Genomic DNA, 19,275 nt, shown 5'->3' with positions numbered 1-19,275 from the left:
GCATAATTAACACCACAACCATTTGAGAAATAAAGATCACGGTGTACAAAACCATTCTTTATGTCAGCTGGCAGTGAAGTTAGCAGGAACGGCCAAAATGTAGTACTATGAGAAATTTACTGCTGATCACTGGTCATTTTTTATAATTTAAAACAGGGATTCTGCCTTTGTCTTCCAACATGATAATAGAGACATTCCTTCAAATGAGCTAACCTCCCTGTAAGCAACCACAGGGCTTAGAATATGTGTCCCATGTTTAATTCATGTATAAAAAACTAAGTCAAGCATGATGTAAACACATAAGGCCCACACTAATAAATAATTTCGTACATTAAGCAAAAGAGGCTCCAAGATGTTCAATCTACCACAAAACTATAATTGTTCACTATTGTTTATTTGTATTTTTTTAAAACAGTTAGGCTGCATTGTATGATCTAATTTTCTGTGGGAAATAGGATGCTTTTAATTTCAGCATGATCTGTCACTTTTCAACCAGTAGGTGTGGTAAACCAAAAAGGCTGTCTTAGTCTACTTCTGGCTTTCAAGTGAGAGACTTGAGGCCAGTGTTAGAGTTTCACTGGCAGAGTAGTCGATCACAACTGTGAAGGAGTACCTTTTCTGCTAAAACCTCAGTCCACACTCTCAATTCTGAAGTAGGCAGACTATTAGAGTTCCAACTGTGGTGCCTTTGCTGGCTCTCCTGTGAGAAAACGTACTCCAACTGCTCGATGGAGTAGAGGCCATAAGAGTAAAGACCACACACTCTATTTAGAACCAGTGGTTTGGTGGCTTTCCTTTTAGTCCGTCACTGTCAGGAAAACCTGGCAGCCATCATGGACTGGGAAAAAAAACAATGACTCCCAACACCCAAAGAATAAAATCCCTGGAAGTGTGGCAGTCAGTTGTTTTTTTAAAATGAACTTCAACTTTGGGGGTTTGTTTTTGAAAAACAAAAAACTTTGGTGAACAGCTGTCAAAGCCAATGGTAGCTGTCCACCAAACTTTTTGTAGCTTCAGAGGAAGCATTATGACTACAGTTCCTCTGAAGGTACAGAGACCACCACTGGGCCGGTGGTGATCTCTAAATCTGGCGAGTTGTAGTCCATCAGGGCAGCAAACAATGTCCTCTACCACCCTGACTGACAGACTATCACCCGACAAACACCAAAGGTCTTTACTTTGAGTCAGACATGTGACTAGCAAAATCTCTTGTACTCAGTGATGTCTCTACAGAGTGACTATGCAACTGCGGCACACTGGTGATACAACGTGTGTGATACTTACTTCTAAGTAGGCTTAGGTAATTGAGTCTAACAGATCTCATAATTCATCATTCAAATGCCCCTACTATCTTGGTGAGAAATGGTTACTCTAGAAATGTCTGATGTTCTTCCAAGGACAGGAATGTTGATAATTCAAATGTACAAATAATGGTCATCCTCACAGAACTACAAAAGGGTATATTGAGAATGTGTTATTCTGACTCTACAATGATAGAAACAACTTGTGCTGCTGCAGAGTCCAACATCCAGCTTCAATCTTATTGTCTTGCAGGTGTGAGAAGGATGAAACCTGTCATATCAACCCGCTCCATGAAAGATATGGAAGATTCCAGTTCAGTGCCTTCAAGTTCCTGAAACAGCAGCCATCTACCTACCTGCAGTGCAAAGTGGTGGTGTGTGACAAAAATGATACTAACTCGCGTTGCACTCAAGGGTGCTTGCCTCGACACAAGAGAGATCTGAGTTCCTACCATCAGACAATCAATGCTGTGGTGGGGCCAATTCGCCTCAAAGCAAATCACGGTGCCTTGGACCAATCAGGTGAGGAGGTCACACTAGCTGAGGTGATAGTGCCACAAGACACTCACACCTGTGAAAAGTGCTTTGAATGAATGGGGCAATGGGTAGTGAGAGTGCTGTGTGGCACAAATTTGTGTCACAGACTGATCAGATAACCGATTATCTATGCTGAAATCGCTACTTGTAGCCCAGAAAGGGGGCTGTGTGGTCTTTGATCACAGTGCAGCATTATTTGACCTAACAGTACAAGCAAGTGAGCAACAGAGGGGTGTGTGGTATGATAAGGTAAGAATATCAAATGTGGTTTTTAATGATGATACCACTGTATGATCAGGTGAAGGGTAGTATTTCTATACTTCTGAAGACAGGAATCCAGCCATTGGGGAAGCAGGAAAATGCATGAACTGAGCTGAACGTGATGGACAGCTAGGTGACCAATGGGTGGTATGGATAAAGCTAATATGTTCATGGGGTAGCATGAATATTTTATAAATCAGTTAGTGGATCTAAAGCAATGGAATTGTAGGTAGCTCATTTTGTGATTCGCAAGTAACATTACCCAGAGCTATTGCAACATTAGATGAAGATGGCTGTGTGGTTTACAAAAAAAACGTTTAGTACTCCTGATCTCTGCACATTGTCAAAAGGATCCTCAACAGAGCTAATTTAATGAGAAAGGCAAAAAGTGAGATGGATAGTAGACAGGACGAAGCTTATGTTGGGAGAGGACTATGCATAGCCTGCCTATCGAATTCTAATGGCGGTAACTACTGGTGGGGTGGATAGTAGTCTGCTACAAATAATAATACCACTATTCTTGCTAGGTCAAATAAAGATTTCAGTAATTTAAACCTGAGCTTAACCCCTGGTAGCTGTGGCACACAACAGAAAGACTTAACTGAAGAACATTTGTAAAGCTTTTGAAAGTACTAAAACAGTTACAAAGTTGGAAACACAAATCCAGCTCCGATTTATATAGAGGATTATTTATTGATAGGAATTACACAAAAACAACAAACATCCAATAAAGGGAACCGGAGTTATGATTTTTAATTTCTTGTAAATAAAAATATTGATAAAAAGCACCGACTGCGGTCATATGGTTGAGTTTATCCAGAATAAGAGCATGGTTTAAGGCCAACTGCAATGGAGCGCAGGCCGGATATAAGGACCAAGGTTGAGGTATTAAAGTTACCTCCTGACGTCGACAGCCTTCAGACAAAGGACAGAGAGAAGAGGGCTTGGCGTCGACTGATTCGTTCATCTAGATGGAGCCTTGTGCAGCTGTTGGTTTAGGCATGAAAGGTTCCAGTGGGAAAAGTTCAAGTTTTCAGTCCCCAGAGGTGTCTGGTTTCGATTGCATCACCGATGACGGCAGCATCAATGAAACTGTAGACAGGAATCCAAGAGGGCATCAATGGATTACAGTGCTAAGAGAAAAGAATAGAGGGAGCTACAGCAAAGTCAGGCCCACAGGTGATGCACCCTCAGTGGCTCAGCAACAGGTTGGCCCTGATGGTTCTCTAGGCAAAAAGTTTGCAAAAAGCTTTTAACCAGCAAGTATTTAGGGTTAGGCAGGAGGAGAACACAGACACTAGCCAAGGGTTCCAGGACCTCTGAAAGAGTACTTGGGAGTCAGGACTCACCACACAGAAGTCTCCGGCATGATCCAGGGTGGTTCAGTGGAAAGTGGTCAGCTGGTCTCTTCAAGGAAGGTGGGTTTCTTACAGCGTTTGTGTCCCTTTAGCTCAAAAGGAGGTCATCCAGCTAACACTTGAAGACCACTTCTTGGTCCTAGGTACACATGGGAGTAGTTTCAGCCCTTGGAATTCTCTTCACAGTTCTCAACAGCAGGTGCAGTCCTTCTGTCTTTCACAGGTCCAACAGTGTTTCGAAGAGTGTCCACATTTATGCTTGGCCCCAGCCAGGGGAGGAGGCTCCTGGCCCCTCCCTAAGTAAACAGAGGTGTATGTATATATATATATATATATACACACATATATATATATATATACACTTTATTCGATCAAAAGTATGATTATTTACATTGTAAAAAACAATACATCATGATAAAAACAATTAAGATTATGTTAAAAGAATGTGCTTTAAAATATCCATTAAAATGCAATGTTATAGGCCCCTTAAAAACATAATGAGCAGGATCAAACAAAAAACGATGTTCAGAGACTGCTCAACACATTTTGATCTCCTCCACCAGGCAAATAGCAGGAATCTCGAAATAGCAAACACCAGCCATCTTGTGGTATCTGATTTAAAGATGCGTGTGGCTTCCAAAGGGCACCTAATGGAAAGCATACGACAGACACGAGCTATCCAGGTTCTTCTAAAATCAGCATAGGAGGGACAACAAAAAAGAAAGTGCTCAAGTGTCTCGGGGGCACTGTGGCAAGAAGGGCACATTGGATTGGCCAGCACATTACCCCAGCAACATCTCCTTGCATTTAAGGGAATTGTTCCATATCTAAGTTGGGTATACAGTGCACGTGCCTGTGGTGGTTCAATATCGTCCAGGAAAGTTTTGAAGCCAAAACTATCTTTAACATTAAAAAACCTCACGGTTAAAGTGCCATGTGCAGTGCATTCTATGTTTTCCAAAGCCATCATTCCCCAGAAGAAGGGGGGCCATAGATTTAATAATGGTCCCAGGTTACTCCCAGAGTTGTCCCAGCCCTAATTTAATGAACCACGCCTTGATCTTGTTGAGCCACTTAATTCGACCTGTTTGCTTGTGCAGGGCAATCAACTCAACCATGGCCTCCTTCAGCGGGACCCGGGTGTTACTTGTCCAGGCCCTTATCCACAACAGGAGTGCCCTGAGAATTGCAAAATGTTCCATAGGTTTTAAGCCAAGATCTAACCCGAGCGGCAACAGTGGTGTGTTGACTGGCAGGTTCATTATGGCTCTGATAAATTTATTTTCTGCAAGGGTTAGATCCGTCAGGTTTTCCAGCCCCAATAGCTCTGCCCCGTATAGGGCTGCTCCTAATGCTTTAGCCCTGTGGAGTTCTAGGGTAGGTGAGATGGGCCGGTAAGGGGAGGTCCTGGCCCTGCGTACTATGACACAGTCTACATGCTGGAGGGTCAAGGCACTCTTTTCCAACTGAGGAGTCCAATCCAGCCTGTTGCTAATGCGAACTCCCAAGTAGTCAAAGGACTTAACTTGCTCCAAAACTTGTGTGTCCAGCACGAGTTTTCCCTTGCTCGATTTATAGGGATTAAAAGACATGTATTTGGTTTTGGAGCAGTTTATTTCTAAACCCTTTTCTTCGCAGACTTTGGCAAATTTATTTAGAAGGTTTTGGATTCCTCAGGGAGTTCTAGCAATAAGGAGTGTGTCATCCGCAAAAACCAGACATGGAACAGCCCTGCCTGCCAATTTCGGAGGGTCACCATCACAATTATAGAGTTCACCAATAAGACCATTAATGAAGAGGGTAAATAATGTAGGAGCAAGAACGCAACCTTGTCGCACGCCTTTCCGGACCAGTATGTTATTGGTCAGGCTGCCATCGGAATTCCACCTAACCTTGGCAAAGGTGTCACAATGAAGCCGGATCAAGGTTCTAAGTATATAGGGTGGTATTCCTAGTTCGCTCAGAGCTAACCATAATTGGGACCGATCAATAGAGTCAAAGGCAGTCTTTAGGTCCACAAATACCACATATAGATGACCTCTTCTGATAGTTACTTCCTTCCATATTAACAGGAGGAATCTAAAAACTTGATCAGTGGTGCTTGTGGAAGCCTTAAAGCCTGCCTGTAAGTCAGAAAAAACATTATTTTCCTCAATCCAATTTTAGATTCTGGTCAAAATGATTTTACAAAATATTTTTGGGGAAACATCTATTAGGCTGATGGGCCTATAATTGGCAGGCGACACTTTGTCGTCCTTTTTGTGAATGAGAATAATTTCAGCGCCCACCAGGTTTCCGGAATGGCTCCCCCAAGCAAGATAGTGTTAAAGACTTTATGGAGCAATGTGCCCCAGATAATAGGTTCGGATTGGGGCTTGTCTAAGCCCGAGGCTTTCCCACTCTGCAGCAAGTTTATGGCCAGGATGGTTTCATCTATAGTTATATTATCTCCATCTAGTAATTCAAAGCCCTGAGAATTCATATATGTGCCTGGATCATGTAGGAGCCCCTGGCCTGCATAAAGATCCCCAGAATATTCCTCCCACACTTGGGGCTGGATGTGGAAATCTGTGTCCGTCTCTAGGTTGGGTGACCCCTTCGAGAGAAGGTGCCAGAAAAGTTGGCTATTCTTATGTTTTGCAGCATCAAGGAGCATGCTCCACTTTTCAGACTCCCAGTCCCTTTTTGCCTTGTTTTGAGCAGATTTGTATGACTTTCTGCAGCTTTTGACATCTGCAGAAGACTTCCATTTCACTGCTTCAAATAAGTCATCCCTGGCTATTTTTCAGGCTTCATTATACCAAGGCGCTGTGCTCCGCCTTGATAAAGAACATTGTTTATAGAAGAGGGGTCATATATTTGAGATCAACTTCAAGAAGGAGGTCATTACAACTTCTGGCCCTATTGTAGGGGCACTTAAGACTATTAGAGTCCGCTCCACTTCTGTGTATATTTTAGGGAGTGCAGTTGGATCAGCTAAGATAAGGGGCCACTTGACTCTTCTGTTATTAGTAGTAATGACCGGAGTGCTCTCAACCCTGGGATGGCCATGCGATGAAGCTAGACCGTTCATCGTAAGAGACAGAGCGTTGTGATCGCTGTCTTCCCGGAATAAGATGACCATATCTTTGACACTAGACCAAAGGTCGAGATCGACTAAAATATAGTCGATCCAAGACTTTGACGCCCCTCTTTTAAAAGTGTGATAAGCTAATTTATCAGAGTATGTCCGACCATTGCAGGCTCTTACCCCAAATGCGATGGTGAGTGACAAAACTTGTTGTCCCACTCTAGTGTATTTCTTAATTAGTGGTATATGAAGTGTTGGAATCCCCCTGGCCAAATCGTCGCCTGCGATAAGATCCTGTATGTAGTCAACCGGCTCAAAAGTAGTATTAAAGTCTTCAGCGATTATCAGTCGGTGACTCCCCGGGGCTGACTCTAGATAATTTGTCAGGGTTGTTATTGTCCTCAATGGGCTATGTGGGCTGGTAAACCGGTTATAGATATTAAAAAGTCTAACCTTCACACTCTCCTTGCCCAATGTTAGTTCTAGCCCAAGTATTTCATCTGAGTCGAGATCTATAACCTTGATTTTACATACCAACGAGTTTTTTACCCAAATTGAGAGGCCACCTGCTGGACGACCAGCTGCCGGCTGTTTGGCTTCAATACTATAAGTGGTAAAACCTACCCTATGGGTACGTTCAACTGCCCATGTTTCTTGCAGAATGCAAAAATGAAAACCATCCAATAGCTCGCACCAATGAGGATCGGTTATCTTGGACTTTATACCGGCTATATTCCAAGATAGGATTTTTAAGTCATGGGGGTCAACTAAAGATAACTGTATATGCCCTGTGGTGTTAGTGACCCCCCCCCCCCCGCCCCAGGCATCAGTTGGTATTGGGGATAACTTATTTGTTACCCGATCACTAGAGACGGGATCACTGCTAGTGCATGGTAGGGATATAGCGTCAAACTCCACAGCAGGTATGACTTCTGCAGAAGATGAAGATGCTCTGGATAGTCAGTCTTGAGAATCCAGAGTACTCAGGAGATGGTACCTGTTTCTAGTTTCCAAAGGTGGGGCATCCTGATGTAAAGATGTCCTTACACTAACCATTTCACTAGCCAAAGTGTCCCTTTCCCTATATTCAAGGTGCCTGTAAAAATACCCAAGTGGTAAAATAGTGATCACTTTGCCCAGCGTCTGGTTACTTAGGTAAAACCCCCCTCCCAGCAACCGACTAGCAATGATAGGGGATCTACAATTTATGACAATACAGTCTCCAGGGAATGACTTGCATAACGGACCAATCCAGCTAACTCGTCTAACAAGTAGAATATCATGGTGGTCTGAATTAAAAAAAGTGTGTGTTCTGTCGGAGCCAGTGGCAGGTTTTATTTTTTAATTGGGACTGAAATTCAATCTGATTTTCCTGCAAGGTGGGAACATTAGTAAGAATGGCGAGATGAGGACAGCACTTCGGTGGGAGGTGTAGGGTAACTTTATCATTTTGGATGAATGGGCCACTATTATGGGGCTGTAGTGGGGGTGTTAATGTATTCATGTAGTTTGTGCGTGCCTCATTACCCATGGTAACTATAGGTGGTAGACCAGGCTTAGTTTTATTTAGAGGCAAACATAGGTTTGCACCTTGACTGGTGTTATCGGGCCCTTGGTCCATCAGTGCTACTGCTCTGGTTTGATTACTGAGGACGACATTATTCGCAGGATGGGGAGGTTGAGTATTACTTATAACAGATGACCCCACGTGTTGGTTAACAGTCCCCCTTTGAACAGTGCCCCCAGCCTGCGAGTTCAGATGTGCCCCTCCCCCTAAGATTGTCTCCTTAACCATAGAGTGCATAGTTGCCACCGTGGACTCCAGTTTGTCTAGTCTAGCTAGGATAGGTAAAAAAAAGTCTGGAAATCGACTCTTCTATCAAGGATGTGAGTGCCACAGACAATAGCTGAGGAATATCTACAGGCTGAGTTGGTGATGACAAATTAGTACCATTTGAGGTAGCAAGACCTTGATGGAGTAAGGTTGGGGCTTCTGGACATATGTCCTGAGGCTGTCTATTTGACCTTGTCCGTATGCACCTTGTGGACTCCATATGTTTGACTTTTTTCTTCCTTTTATCAGCCATCTCTCGTGCTGGAAGGGTTAGAGGTTTACAGAGGTAACTCTACATATATTTGCAGCAGTTCCTGTGTGCTCTACTGCACACAATACCACGGGTCCCCCTCTCTATCGAAATCCAACATGACAAAAAAGTTCTTCCCCTCTACATAGCTCCTGTGCCCTCTGACCACCCTCCCCTGTGGTCACTCAAAACAGTTTCTGGGGACAGGCTCTCTCTCATTGGAATTAGTACCTGGCTGGCTTGCGGGGCAAAGGCAGGAGCAAGACCAGGTATCATTTAGATCTGCCTGTGTCAGTTGACAGTGTAGGCCGCGGAGTTAATTAAGGTCTTGGGTGCTGCCCAGATGGTCACCATGTAACCTCCTCCCACCCAAGGCCTTTGTCTCAGAAATGGGAGCAAGCCTCATCAAGGAGTTAATCAGCTCCAGGTTGATAGCTGGAACCTCATATAAATGGGTTTCTAAATGCTTTACAGAAGCAAAATGTGACTATTTAAAAGTACCTTTTGTAAAATATTTATACAAGCCTGACTTTACCAATGAATTGGGCGTGTACTACACTAGTTTTAAAAGTCCAAGAGTGACCTTTTTAGCTGGTTTCTAGGTAGAGAGAACAGTACTTAATTTAATTATTATATCCCAATGCTTTTGTAAGGAACAGCTACACCAGTTTCACTGAAAATAGCTTTTGGGTCCTTGTCACAGTAAGTACGTTTTATATTAAACATTTACAAGCCCTGCTCTTAAATACAATATACCCTGGCTTATTGGTCAAACTTAAGGGTGACATTCATATTCAACAGGAGGTTTTAGGTCTGTCAAAAGAGGTTATTTTCACAGGTCGATTTTGCAGATTTAAAACTGCACAGACAGGCTACAGTAGAAGGCCTGCAGTCATGTTTTGCACTGTAACTCTAGTGGTGACACGATGTGTCCTGTAGTCCACTGGTGATATTTAACTCTCAGACCCTGGATATGGATACACTTTGTACCATATACTAGCGATTTACAGGTATGTTAAATATGCCAATTAGGTATACACAGATTTCGACATGTTTTAGGGTCAGACCACAAGCACTGGACAGCAGAGTCCAAAAACCAGCAATAAAATCTATAAACTTTTTTTTTTTTTTTTTAAATCAGGAAGACCATGCATAAAGGGTCATTTTACTATACTATTGTAGCGCTCGAAAAGGAATAACTCATCTTGGTGCAGTACAAAAGAGCTATTCTTCATTTGACAAGATATGTTTTAGAGGTTTATAAATAGAAAAGACTTGCTGAAGGTTTAGGGGCAGATAGCTCAGTTGTGGTGGTGAACCATCCTACAGAGCTCCTCTCCACCTAAATCTACCATAGAAGAACCTTTCTTCACCTCTGCATATCTCATGTGCCCACCCTAGAAGTGTGGTCAGGGAAATGAGCACCATTCTCCTCTGCAGTCACTCAAAACCACTTAAGTGGCATGCAGAGCAAAATATTGCAAAGTGAATAATTTTAACTAAAGGACCTTATTTTCGTTGAGCATTTACGGCTGCGAGGGCACACTATTCTTTGTGAACAAAAATAAAAAAAGACGTATCCAACAGCATGTTATTATGACAGCGAAGTACAACAAACTAAATCCGACGAGCAACTACTAAATAGCAATGTGTGTTTATGACAGACTAAAGCAGGCGCTTCTTTAACAAAAAGCCATAAATCAACAATTAACAATTAGAGTGTTGACATGTCAACAAAGTAACTGATTATATATTGGCTCTCATGTCTCACTACAAACTAACAAAAGGAAAAGGAATACTTGAATTACCTATACTTAAAATGGGCCTGATGGACAGCCCATCCAAGCAAAGTTAAAACATGAACAACACATGAAAATCAAAAGCTGCAAGCATGTGATCCAATGCCTACTTTCTGTCTGTAATACTCATTATCTTTTGGTGATAGAATGTCCTCCAGACCAAAAAAGTAAATAGTCCTAATGAGAATGTTGTGGGGTGACTTTGGACCCTCTAAAATGGAATAACCACATGGACTCCTCTTGGCAATGCAAAGACAGTATTTACCAACTGTCGCGATAGGGATAAAGACCTTCAGCATAGATCACGGACTGCACCTCAGTCCTACTCAGGCTTTCTCAATCTCCTGCTCTGAGAGCCAGGCTTTTTTATACATGATATTACAAAGGTTTAGTACAGACGGTAAATAAAAGTTGACTTGTGATCTCAAATCCCCGTATTCCGAACCAATCCATTACACATTATTACTCTCTCATCAATGCTTGGCAAACAAGCATTCTTCTGCTTGTGAATGCATGTGCATTTTATGGTAAATTAATTTAAGTGAAGTATATCCTACCAGTACTGTGCACCTAAGACCTCCGTGTGCTCAGAACTAATTTACTTCCCTGCACCCACTGTCTAATCGGGCACCTTAGATCTCCATGTGCTCTGCGCTTATTCGATTACCTGTTCCCATTATTTAATCAGGCCATGATCTGTTTGAAGGAACAGGGTGCGTGCCGATGGACTTTTGTTAGAATCTCCAAAGCTTTTAGGCCTTTCAAACAGGAGTTGGCCATTAACTGAAAATCCTTTTAAGTTTCCTTATTCCATTGTATCCTTAAGTGACATTTTCACCTTACTCGTGTCAATGAGGGATTTGGGCCTAAACTTGTATTAACCACGAAGAGCGGTGCGGTTTCTGCTTGGGCTTGTCGCTCTATAATTTTGTGTTTTAAATTCCTGCAGTGTTTATCTTTCACATTTCCTACAACATTCCCCCCTCTAGTTTATATTTCAACTACTTCCTTCAGACCCTATTCTGGATTTGGCACTAGGTGGTACAAGTTGCCCTTCGAATCCCATTCCTGGGTTGGTCTCCTAACTAAAAATATCCCTTCCGCCTTGGCACCTACTCTCCTGCAACATGCCAGAATGAAATATATCACAAAATATATTAGCAATAGGACCACAATTGTTGGTAACAAAGCCCCCAGCAGTCCAACATCCAGGATGGCAGTGGTAAAACCCAACCACTGAACCAACTATATTGAGCACCACCTTCATCTATCATTTTCTTTTGTAGATTATGTAGTGTCTAATATTGCCTCTGACAAAGTTCCACTGTCTGCATCGATTACTGGAATAAATGTGTCACAAGCAGTCCCTCTTTTCTTTCATACCCCTCCTTGCATGGCCATCATAAGATCAAGTACATAGCGGTGCTACAGTACCATCATTCTTATAGCATCCAGTTCTTCCTTTATGGCATTGAAGCCATTGTTGGTAGTGTTGATCTTGAGGCGCTCCCACTTTGGAGCCAGCAAGCTGCTGCTTTATCTTGAACAAACAGCAGGATGCTCCCGAAAAACAATTGATCATCATTAAACAGGCGATATTCCTGGGAAACGTAATTCCAAGAGTTTGTGCCATAATACTCTGCAGTGCTTTTCCTTCAGCTCCTGAGGTGTTTATGCAAAGCGGATATATTGATTCTGGGAATTACCAAAATTGTAGCACGCAAGGTGACAATGGAACAAATTACTCCCCAGTTTGGTGGTAACTGGGCATACAGCAGTTCTCCGCACTGCCAGTAAAAATCCATGAGGCTGGAGGTCAGCGTGGAAAACCGTGGTCCTACAACCAATATTCTGGTCCATGTTAAAAGTTCCATTTCCCTTGAAACATAAGGAAACAGAAGTTAGTTTCATGACAGTCTTGAGACTTACAGTGCTATCTACCCAAGGGTAACATGAAATCAGATGTACATTTCTCTATTGCATCCTGGCTGACATTAGTGCAGTTGAATAAAGACATAGCCGTACAGGAAAATTAAATGTCGGGATGCCATCGGTCATGGGCAAAGACTGACCCTATGACTAAACCGTGGCCTTTGAACACAATCTGAGTGTAAGGGGTTTACAAAATAGTTGTTACACTCGATTGGTGGGCGCCGTAATCTCAGAAATCACCATTTGGGTCTAATCTACTGTGGTGGGACGTACTGTCTTTCTCATGCATGATATTTCTTCCCCGATATGTTGCCCATCTGTAAGAACGTATAGCACTTCTGGTAATGCATCATATTTTGTGGCATTAACTAGGAATCACACTACTTTGACGTGTGTTAATTGCATTTGGGCCTTAATCCTACACAAGTGGAGATGTAATATACACTGAGCTGTATCTGCGGGTACCTCTTTCGTGAAGTGCTGTCTATCTTATCCAGTAGCATGAGGAATTAGAGAGCATACAAACAAGAGTCATTGGTGTTCTCTGAGCTTATGTCTGCCATATGCTGATACAATTATCTGACACTTGAGTGTGGGCATTACGGATCACAGTGCTATTAGTGAGCTCTCTTTGGACTTGAGAAAAATTAGAACTGGAGGATACGTTGCTCATAAAGAGCACAGAGGATAGAATTAAGAGACAAAAAAACCACAAAAACAAAAATACATACCTTTTGTGTTCTTTCAAAAAAAAAGTCCAAAAGCAGGGATGGGGGGGGGGGGGGGTGCTTTCATGAGACAATCTTCATCCCCCTCGCGTTTCATTTGCATTGTTCATGATGTTTCATGAGAAGCTGGGTTGATATGCATGTTGCTGTGATGAAACCAGGGCTTCCTGCCATTTATCTTGAAGGCAGTGGGGGTGACCTTGGTAGTAACTATGTAGGGGCCATCAAAACATTTGTCTCGCCATCTCAGACCAGTTTCTTGAGGGACACTTGATCCCCCACGTTTATAACTGGGAGGTTGACATCGGCAGTGGCGGGCTTCTCCTTTTTCTTGCCTGTTTGGAGATGAATCTAACACATTTCATCAGTTCACACATGTGCATCTCATCATTCAAGACTTCTAGTGCGTTTTCTCCCTGTATTTTACTCCTGGTGGCATGGACTTGAATATTCATAGACCTCCCGTCACTATTTGATGGGTTGTCAAGTGATGGTCTGAACTGGGTGTACTCCTAACAGAAAACAATGCTATTGGCAAACAGAATAACCATTTCTTGTTCAGGGTAGCGCATAACTTACTGCTCTTACTCTTCGAGAGGCCATTCAGGTGCTCAATGATACCATTTCTCTGAGGGTGGTACATGGAGGACAATGTATGCTCTATTCCTAACTGTGTTGTGATATGCTAAAATTTTGCAGTTGAAAAATTAGTGTTAATGTCGGACCTCATCTCTTCTGGGATTCCCCATTGTAAAATTACTTCATGAATTAGGAATGCACCTCCTGAATTGCGTCACAATGGACGCATGGTCCTGCTTCAATCCATCGGGAGAATGGGCAGACCACCACAGTAAAGCACCTTTTGTTACTGCACCTATCTATCATATCCACAAAGTCTAGATGAAGGGCTTTAAAGGGACCTTGTGGTCGTAAAATGGTGGAATTTATCACTTTTAGGGTGTGATTAGGGGAAACTGTTGGCAGAAGATACAGTCATGCAGATACATGGTAATTGTGTTCTGCAAATTGGGAACAAACCAGCCTTGTTGGATCTGTGATGCCAAATTCTCTCTGGAGGTGTGGGCTGGTAAATGGATCTGATCCAGAGCTATTGCAAGTAAAGCCTGTGGCCCATAGATAGATGTCTATACATCAAGGCCCCCCCTGATTGGATGCATCCTCTATTTTCCCATAACAGTTTTTCATGCAAGGGAGCAGCCTCCTGCAGTTCTCCCAGGTGTTACCTCGCGGTCTCATTATAATGAGGTTTGTTGTTGTATGTGGTAGTCTTGGATTCAGACTCCAGTGATGAGGCAATCTGAGCCACCAGAACAGATGCAAGTTGTGAGTCTGATGGCAAAGTTAGGGGTGTGCACCTAGCTGCATCTTTAGCTGTCTGATCCGCTAGTGCATTACCCCGGGACACAAAATTCTGTTAGCTTGTGTGCGCTGTACATTTCACAACGGCCACTGCCAGTGGTAATGGGAGTGTCTCTATAAGCATCTCTAAGAGGTTTCTATGCATCACAGGACTACCGTCTGATTTAAGAAACCCTCTCCTGAGCCATCTTATGATACTGGAGTATACAGTGGTTGTTACGTCAGCAGAATCTGAATATATGGTAATGATTTCTTATGCTCCTAGTTTAAGGGCTGTTATTAGTGCTGTTAACTCTGCTGCTTGGGCAGAATAGTGTGCTGGTAATGTCAGCTGCTCCACTACCTACCTGTAGCATACCTGAGGAATCATGCTCTGGCTACTGCTGTGCCCGTGGGTCTAATTACTGTCTTCTGATCAGTGGTAGAAAAGCCGTTAACAAAGTAGACAATCCTACCTGGTATAGGATCCTCTGTTGCCAGATTACATTCGTTATGATTATATGTTGCACAATCGTAAACATCCTCCACAGAATCCGGTATCGGTCTGACACAAACTGCCACAGAATTCACAGTATGACACTTCACAAACTTCAAAGAATACCTCATATGCTGACACACTGAGTGATTAAAGTGGTCTTCGCCTTCTGACTAATGGCAAGTTTTGCATGTACTGAGAACAGCGTCAAAGCTACCCCCATAACTATGGGAGTGGTCTTTTGCACTGCAAGGGCTGCAGTGGCTAGAGCCTTCTCACAGAGATTGGGTCCCTCCATTACTGAATCCAGCAGTCCACTCATGTATGCAATGGGTTGGTTTCCTAGAGGATACTTCTGTGGGAGGGCAGCTGTCATCACTTGACTGCTGCAACAGCAGAACAAAAACATTCTTTAGTGTAATCAAGAGTTCTCAAGACTGGAGAATTTATTATTTCAGTTTTCAGCTTTTGAAAAGTCTCCATCTCTGGTGTCCACTGTATCCTGTCCTCTTTGGCTCTTGCCTGTTTGATAGCAGCTAACAAGGGTGCTATAAATGTGCTGTAGTCGAAAACCCACTGTCTAATATAATATCAGAGACCTAGAAACTTCTGCATTCTTTTGACAGTTTCTGGTTCTGTCATTTGGCGGATGGAGGCTGCCCTTTCATGTGTTACTCATCAACCAGACGCGGACAACATTTGTGCTAAGTATTGGACTTTTTCCTACCAGTACTGAATTTTCTCTCTCTCTACTTTGCATCCTTTCTGGGTAAGAGTGGTTAGAAGAGATATACGGTCTACTCTGCACTGTTGCTCAGTGGGACTACAAATCAATATGCCATCGACATATTGCAACAGAGTGCTGTCACTTTGGAAGTTTGACGTTATCACTCTGTTGAACATGCTAGGGGACTCGCTATACCCTTGGGGTAAACAAGAGTATAAAACTGAGTCCGGCGATATGAGACGGCTATCAGTTACTCTGTTTGGGTTACTGAAGAAGGTATTCTTCAAATCAATAACAGAAAAATACTTGGCGTCCTTGGGGGATATTCGTCAAGATGATGGAGGGCTCAGGGACAACAGGAACAATTGAGAATTCTGGTACTACTATGTTATTTAGAGGGAGCAGGTCTTGAACCATGCGGGAAGTATTACCCTTAGCTTTCTTGACTGGGTACATTGGGGTGTTACGAGGAGACACTCCAGGTAAATCCCTCCTTGCTCCAGTAAAGCCCGTATAGTTGGGGCAATGCCTTTGTTTGCTTCCTCGAACAGGGAATATTGCCTAACTCTGGGTAAGAGGGTACCTTTCTTAAGTGTAATCCGGAATGGTGCAGCAATACGGATAAAGCTAACATTGTGGGGACCCTTAGTCCACAAAATGTCTGGCACTTGGGACAGATCTGCTTTCTTAATTGAATTAAATGCTCTGCTTGGTATGGGCGTTCTTACTTCTAACACTGTACTCCATGGTATGTCTTCTTGAAAAACTACAACTGTTTTCTTGGGATGATCATCAAACTGTTAGTCATCCAGTATCTCCCCAACCATCTTTCCTGGCTCAAGGAAGATGACACATGCCCATAAGACATGAGACTAATTGTAAGCGAGTCCATCATCAATCAGTATTCCCAGATTTTTTTACTTCTTTTCCTGGTACTGGAAGCGGACCTAGTTCATTTGGCCACCGAGACGGGTTCCAGAAAGAGATATTATTTCTGATAAGGATAACTTCTGATTTTGAGGAGTTCAACATAAGACAGTTGTTGTACCTCCACATGCTGATAACCCTCATACAGTTAAGGAAGGTTTTGTTCAAGTCTGGGCATTTACTGGAAAGTGAAATCACGATCTGAGTGTCGTTGGCATATGATACTAGTTACAACCTGAAAGACTGTACAAGAGCTGCGAAAGGGGTAACATAGATGTTAAAGAGGGTTAGACTTAACGATGAACCCTGCGGAACACCACATGGTAACAAGAAGGGTTGGGATAAAAATTCCTCCAGGGTCAACGTTTGCATACAATCTGTCAAAAAAGATCTAAAGAAGGACAGAGCCACACTATCTATCCCTAGACATTCTAACTGGTCAATCAGAAGGTCATGGTGGACCGTGTCGAAGGCCGCAGTCAAGTACAGTAGGAGAAGGGCTGCATTGCCCCCTCTATTTTCTGTAGCCCTAATCATCTCAGTGGCAACAATAAGGGCTGATTCCACAGAATGTCCTTTACGGAACCCAAATTAGGAGTCATCCAACCATTGGTTGTTATCCAATAATGTTGATAACTGAGTTAATTTCCTTCTAAATCAACTTTGCTGGAAATGGAAGCCTGTAGGTAGGTCTAGAGCTATAAGTGTCCAAAATGTTCAAGTTGGGTTTCTTGAGCAATGGCAGAATGGATGAAAACTTCCACACCTTAGGAAAAAGACCTGTCCTGATAATTGCATTGAAAATAGTTGTCAATTGTGAGGCTACCAAATCAGGATTAAGCTGCATAATCTTGGAAGGTTAGGGATCCATGGGAGAGCTTATCTTGGTAGTAAGAACAGTCTGTTTAACTTGGTCCTCTGAGAGAGATCTAAATAAAAAGACAATTTTTTTCCCTGGCTTGAATGTCCTTGAAGGTCTGATTGCACCCTTCATGTTCTTACTGGCAAGACAGGAAGGTTTTGCAACCACTTGGAATAAGCTTTAGTAGAGCAGCAGGCTGACTCTATAGATTTAATATAAAAGCCAGATCTTTCCTTAATAATGAGTTTTTTATATTCTGCAAGCAAAGTTATACATCTTTCTTTTTCAGTTGTATCATCGATTATCCTCCAAATCCATTCCTGTCTACGGCATACCTGCTACGCACCTCACCAAACTAGGGGGCTGAGGGCTTGCTTCTCCGAGATGTTTTAGATTTAGCCAGATCTAATTTATCTACTGCTGTAGTCAGCCAAGCTGAATAATTGGACACCAACTACACCTCCCCGTCCACTTTGAAGTGGAGTCCCCATGGAGGGGTGCTTGGCAGTTTTGCTGAAGCAGTGTCTGCTGTGCTTAGGACATCGCTGGTGGCTGCACATTCTGCTAGGGTGTCTGGGACACATATGCGATTTGTGGTCTTGGCTGTGGCTGAACTGTAGTATTTCCTGGTTGATTATAAATTCCTACTCTTCCGTTTTGCTCATCCCATCTTTCAGTTTTGCAGTATTTAATTAAATGCCTAACATTCTGACAATAATAACATGCATTATCCCTTCTTAGAGGACCTATCCTAGCTCTTCCTATTCCTCCTCATCCTCCTCTACTACTGCCCTGTGTCCTTACATCATTCTGCTGCAGTGGGCACTGTTGCAGGGCGGTCCATGGGACCGATCCCACAATCTCTGCAGTCATCTAAGTGGCTGCTGCCACTACAACACCTTCCACTGCCCCTTTCTTTGCCTGCTTCCGCTGCACTAACTTGGCAACTGCGTTCACTGCCACTTCCTTTTGTTCTTTTCTTTCTCTTGCAAAAATGGATTATGTGCGCTTGTATTTCTGTCCAGGACTTGGCTTCTAGTGCCACTATGTTATCTAAGCAGCCCTGCACGTCGGAAGGTAACCCTTTCTTAACTACATTATACATTAATACAGCATTACCTCCTGTCACCTCCCAAATCCTGACCTACTTCTTGGGTCCATTTTTCTTTCATCTTATTGTGTGGGATCCTCATTCGGCAGCATAGACTTAGTCATGAGAGATCTGATGTCTGGCCTGTTGGGGTACATTTTCCTTAGTCTGATCTCATACTGCATTTCTAACCAAATTAAATGGAGATCCATCACATCTGGTTTCAGTGAGGGTAACATTCCTTACTCCAGCCTTTTGAAACACAACGTCAGTCTCATACCCTATTAGGGAACTAAGCAGGCTCTTTACATCACCTACTGCAAGGGTGATACCTGTGGTTTGTTTTTCAAATGCCCTGATCCATTTCCCTGCTCCTTCTGTAAGCAGTGGCAATTGTTTACGGAGGTTTTCCTTATCCTTTTGTTGCCAAGGAACATAATGTGGTGCCCCAGGTGGCTTTTGTATCAGGGGCATCTGATGCAAATTGTTGGTGGCATGCTGGGGATTGTGTGGTATGGCATACTTCTGCCATATACACAGACATTTTCTCATGTAGGGTATTCCCAATCTGGATCACCCTCACCATACAGAATGCGATCTTCAGCATTCGTCATATCATGGGGGTCAAAGGACCTCCTTGGATCCTGTTCTGGAGTCTGGGTACCTTGGAATTGCAATCACTCAAGCTCTGCTGCTCAAGGTTTGCTACTTATAGGAGGCACATTATTCTCTCTTTTCCTCGTG

At 43.0% G+C, this 19,275-nt stretch overlaps 1 protein-coding gene across 1 annotated transcript in view; it reads left to right on the top strand.

Annotated features, from left to right (window-relative positions):
* Window positions 1–19,275, top strand: part of CUZD1 (CUB and zona pellucida like domains 1) — a 147,997-nt gene that overhangs the window by 121,143 nt on the left and 7,579 nt on the right. The window contains exon 8 of the mRNA XM_085601868.1: window positions 1,555–1,823. Within this exon, the coding sequence (XP_085457994.1) occupies window positions 1,555–1,823 (269 nt within the window). The remainder of the gene's footprint in view (window positions 1–1,554; window positions 1,824–19,275) is intronic.

This window comes from Triturus cristatus, chromosome 1_2 (genome assembly GCF_964204655.1).
Source record: "Triturus cristatus chromosome 1_2, aTriCri1.1, whole genome shotgun sequence".
Lineage (NCBI taxonomy): Eukaryota > Metazoa > Chordata > Amphibia > Caudata > Salamandridae > Triturus > Triturus cristatus.
This window is presented reverse-complemented; position numbering and strand designations above follow the sequence as displayed.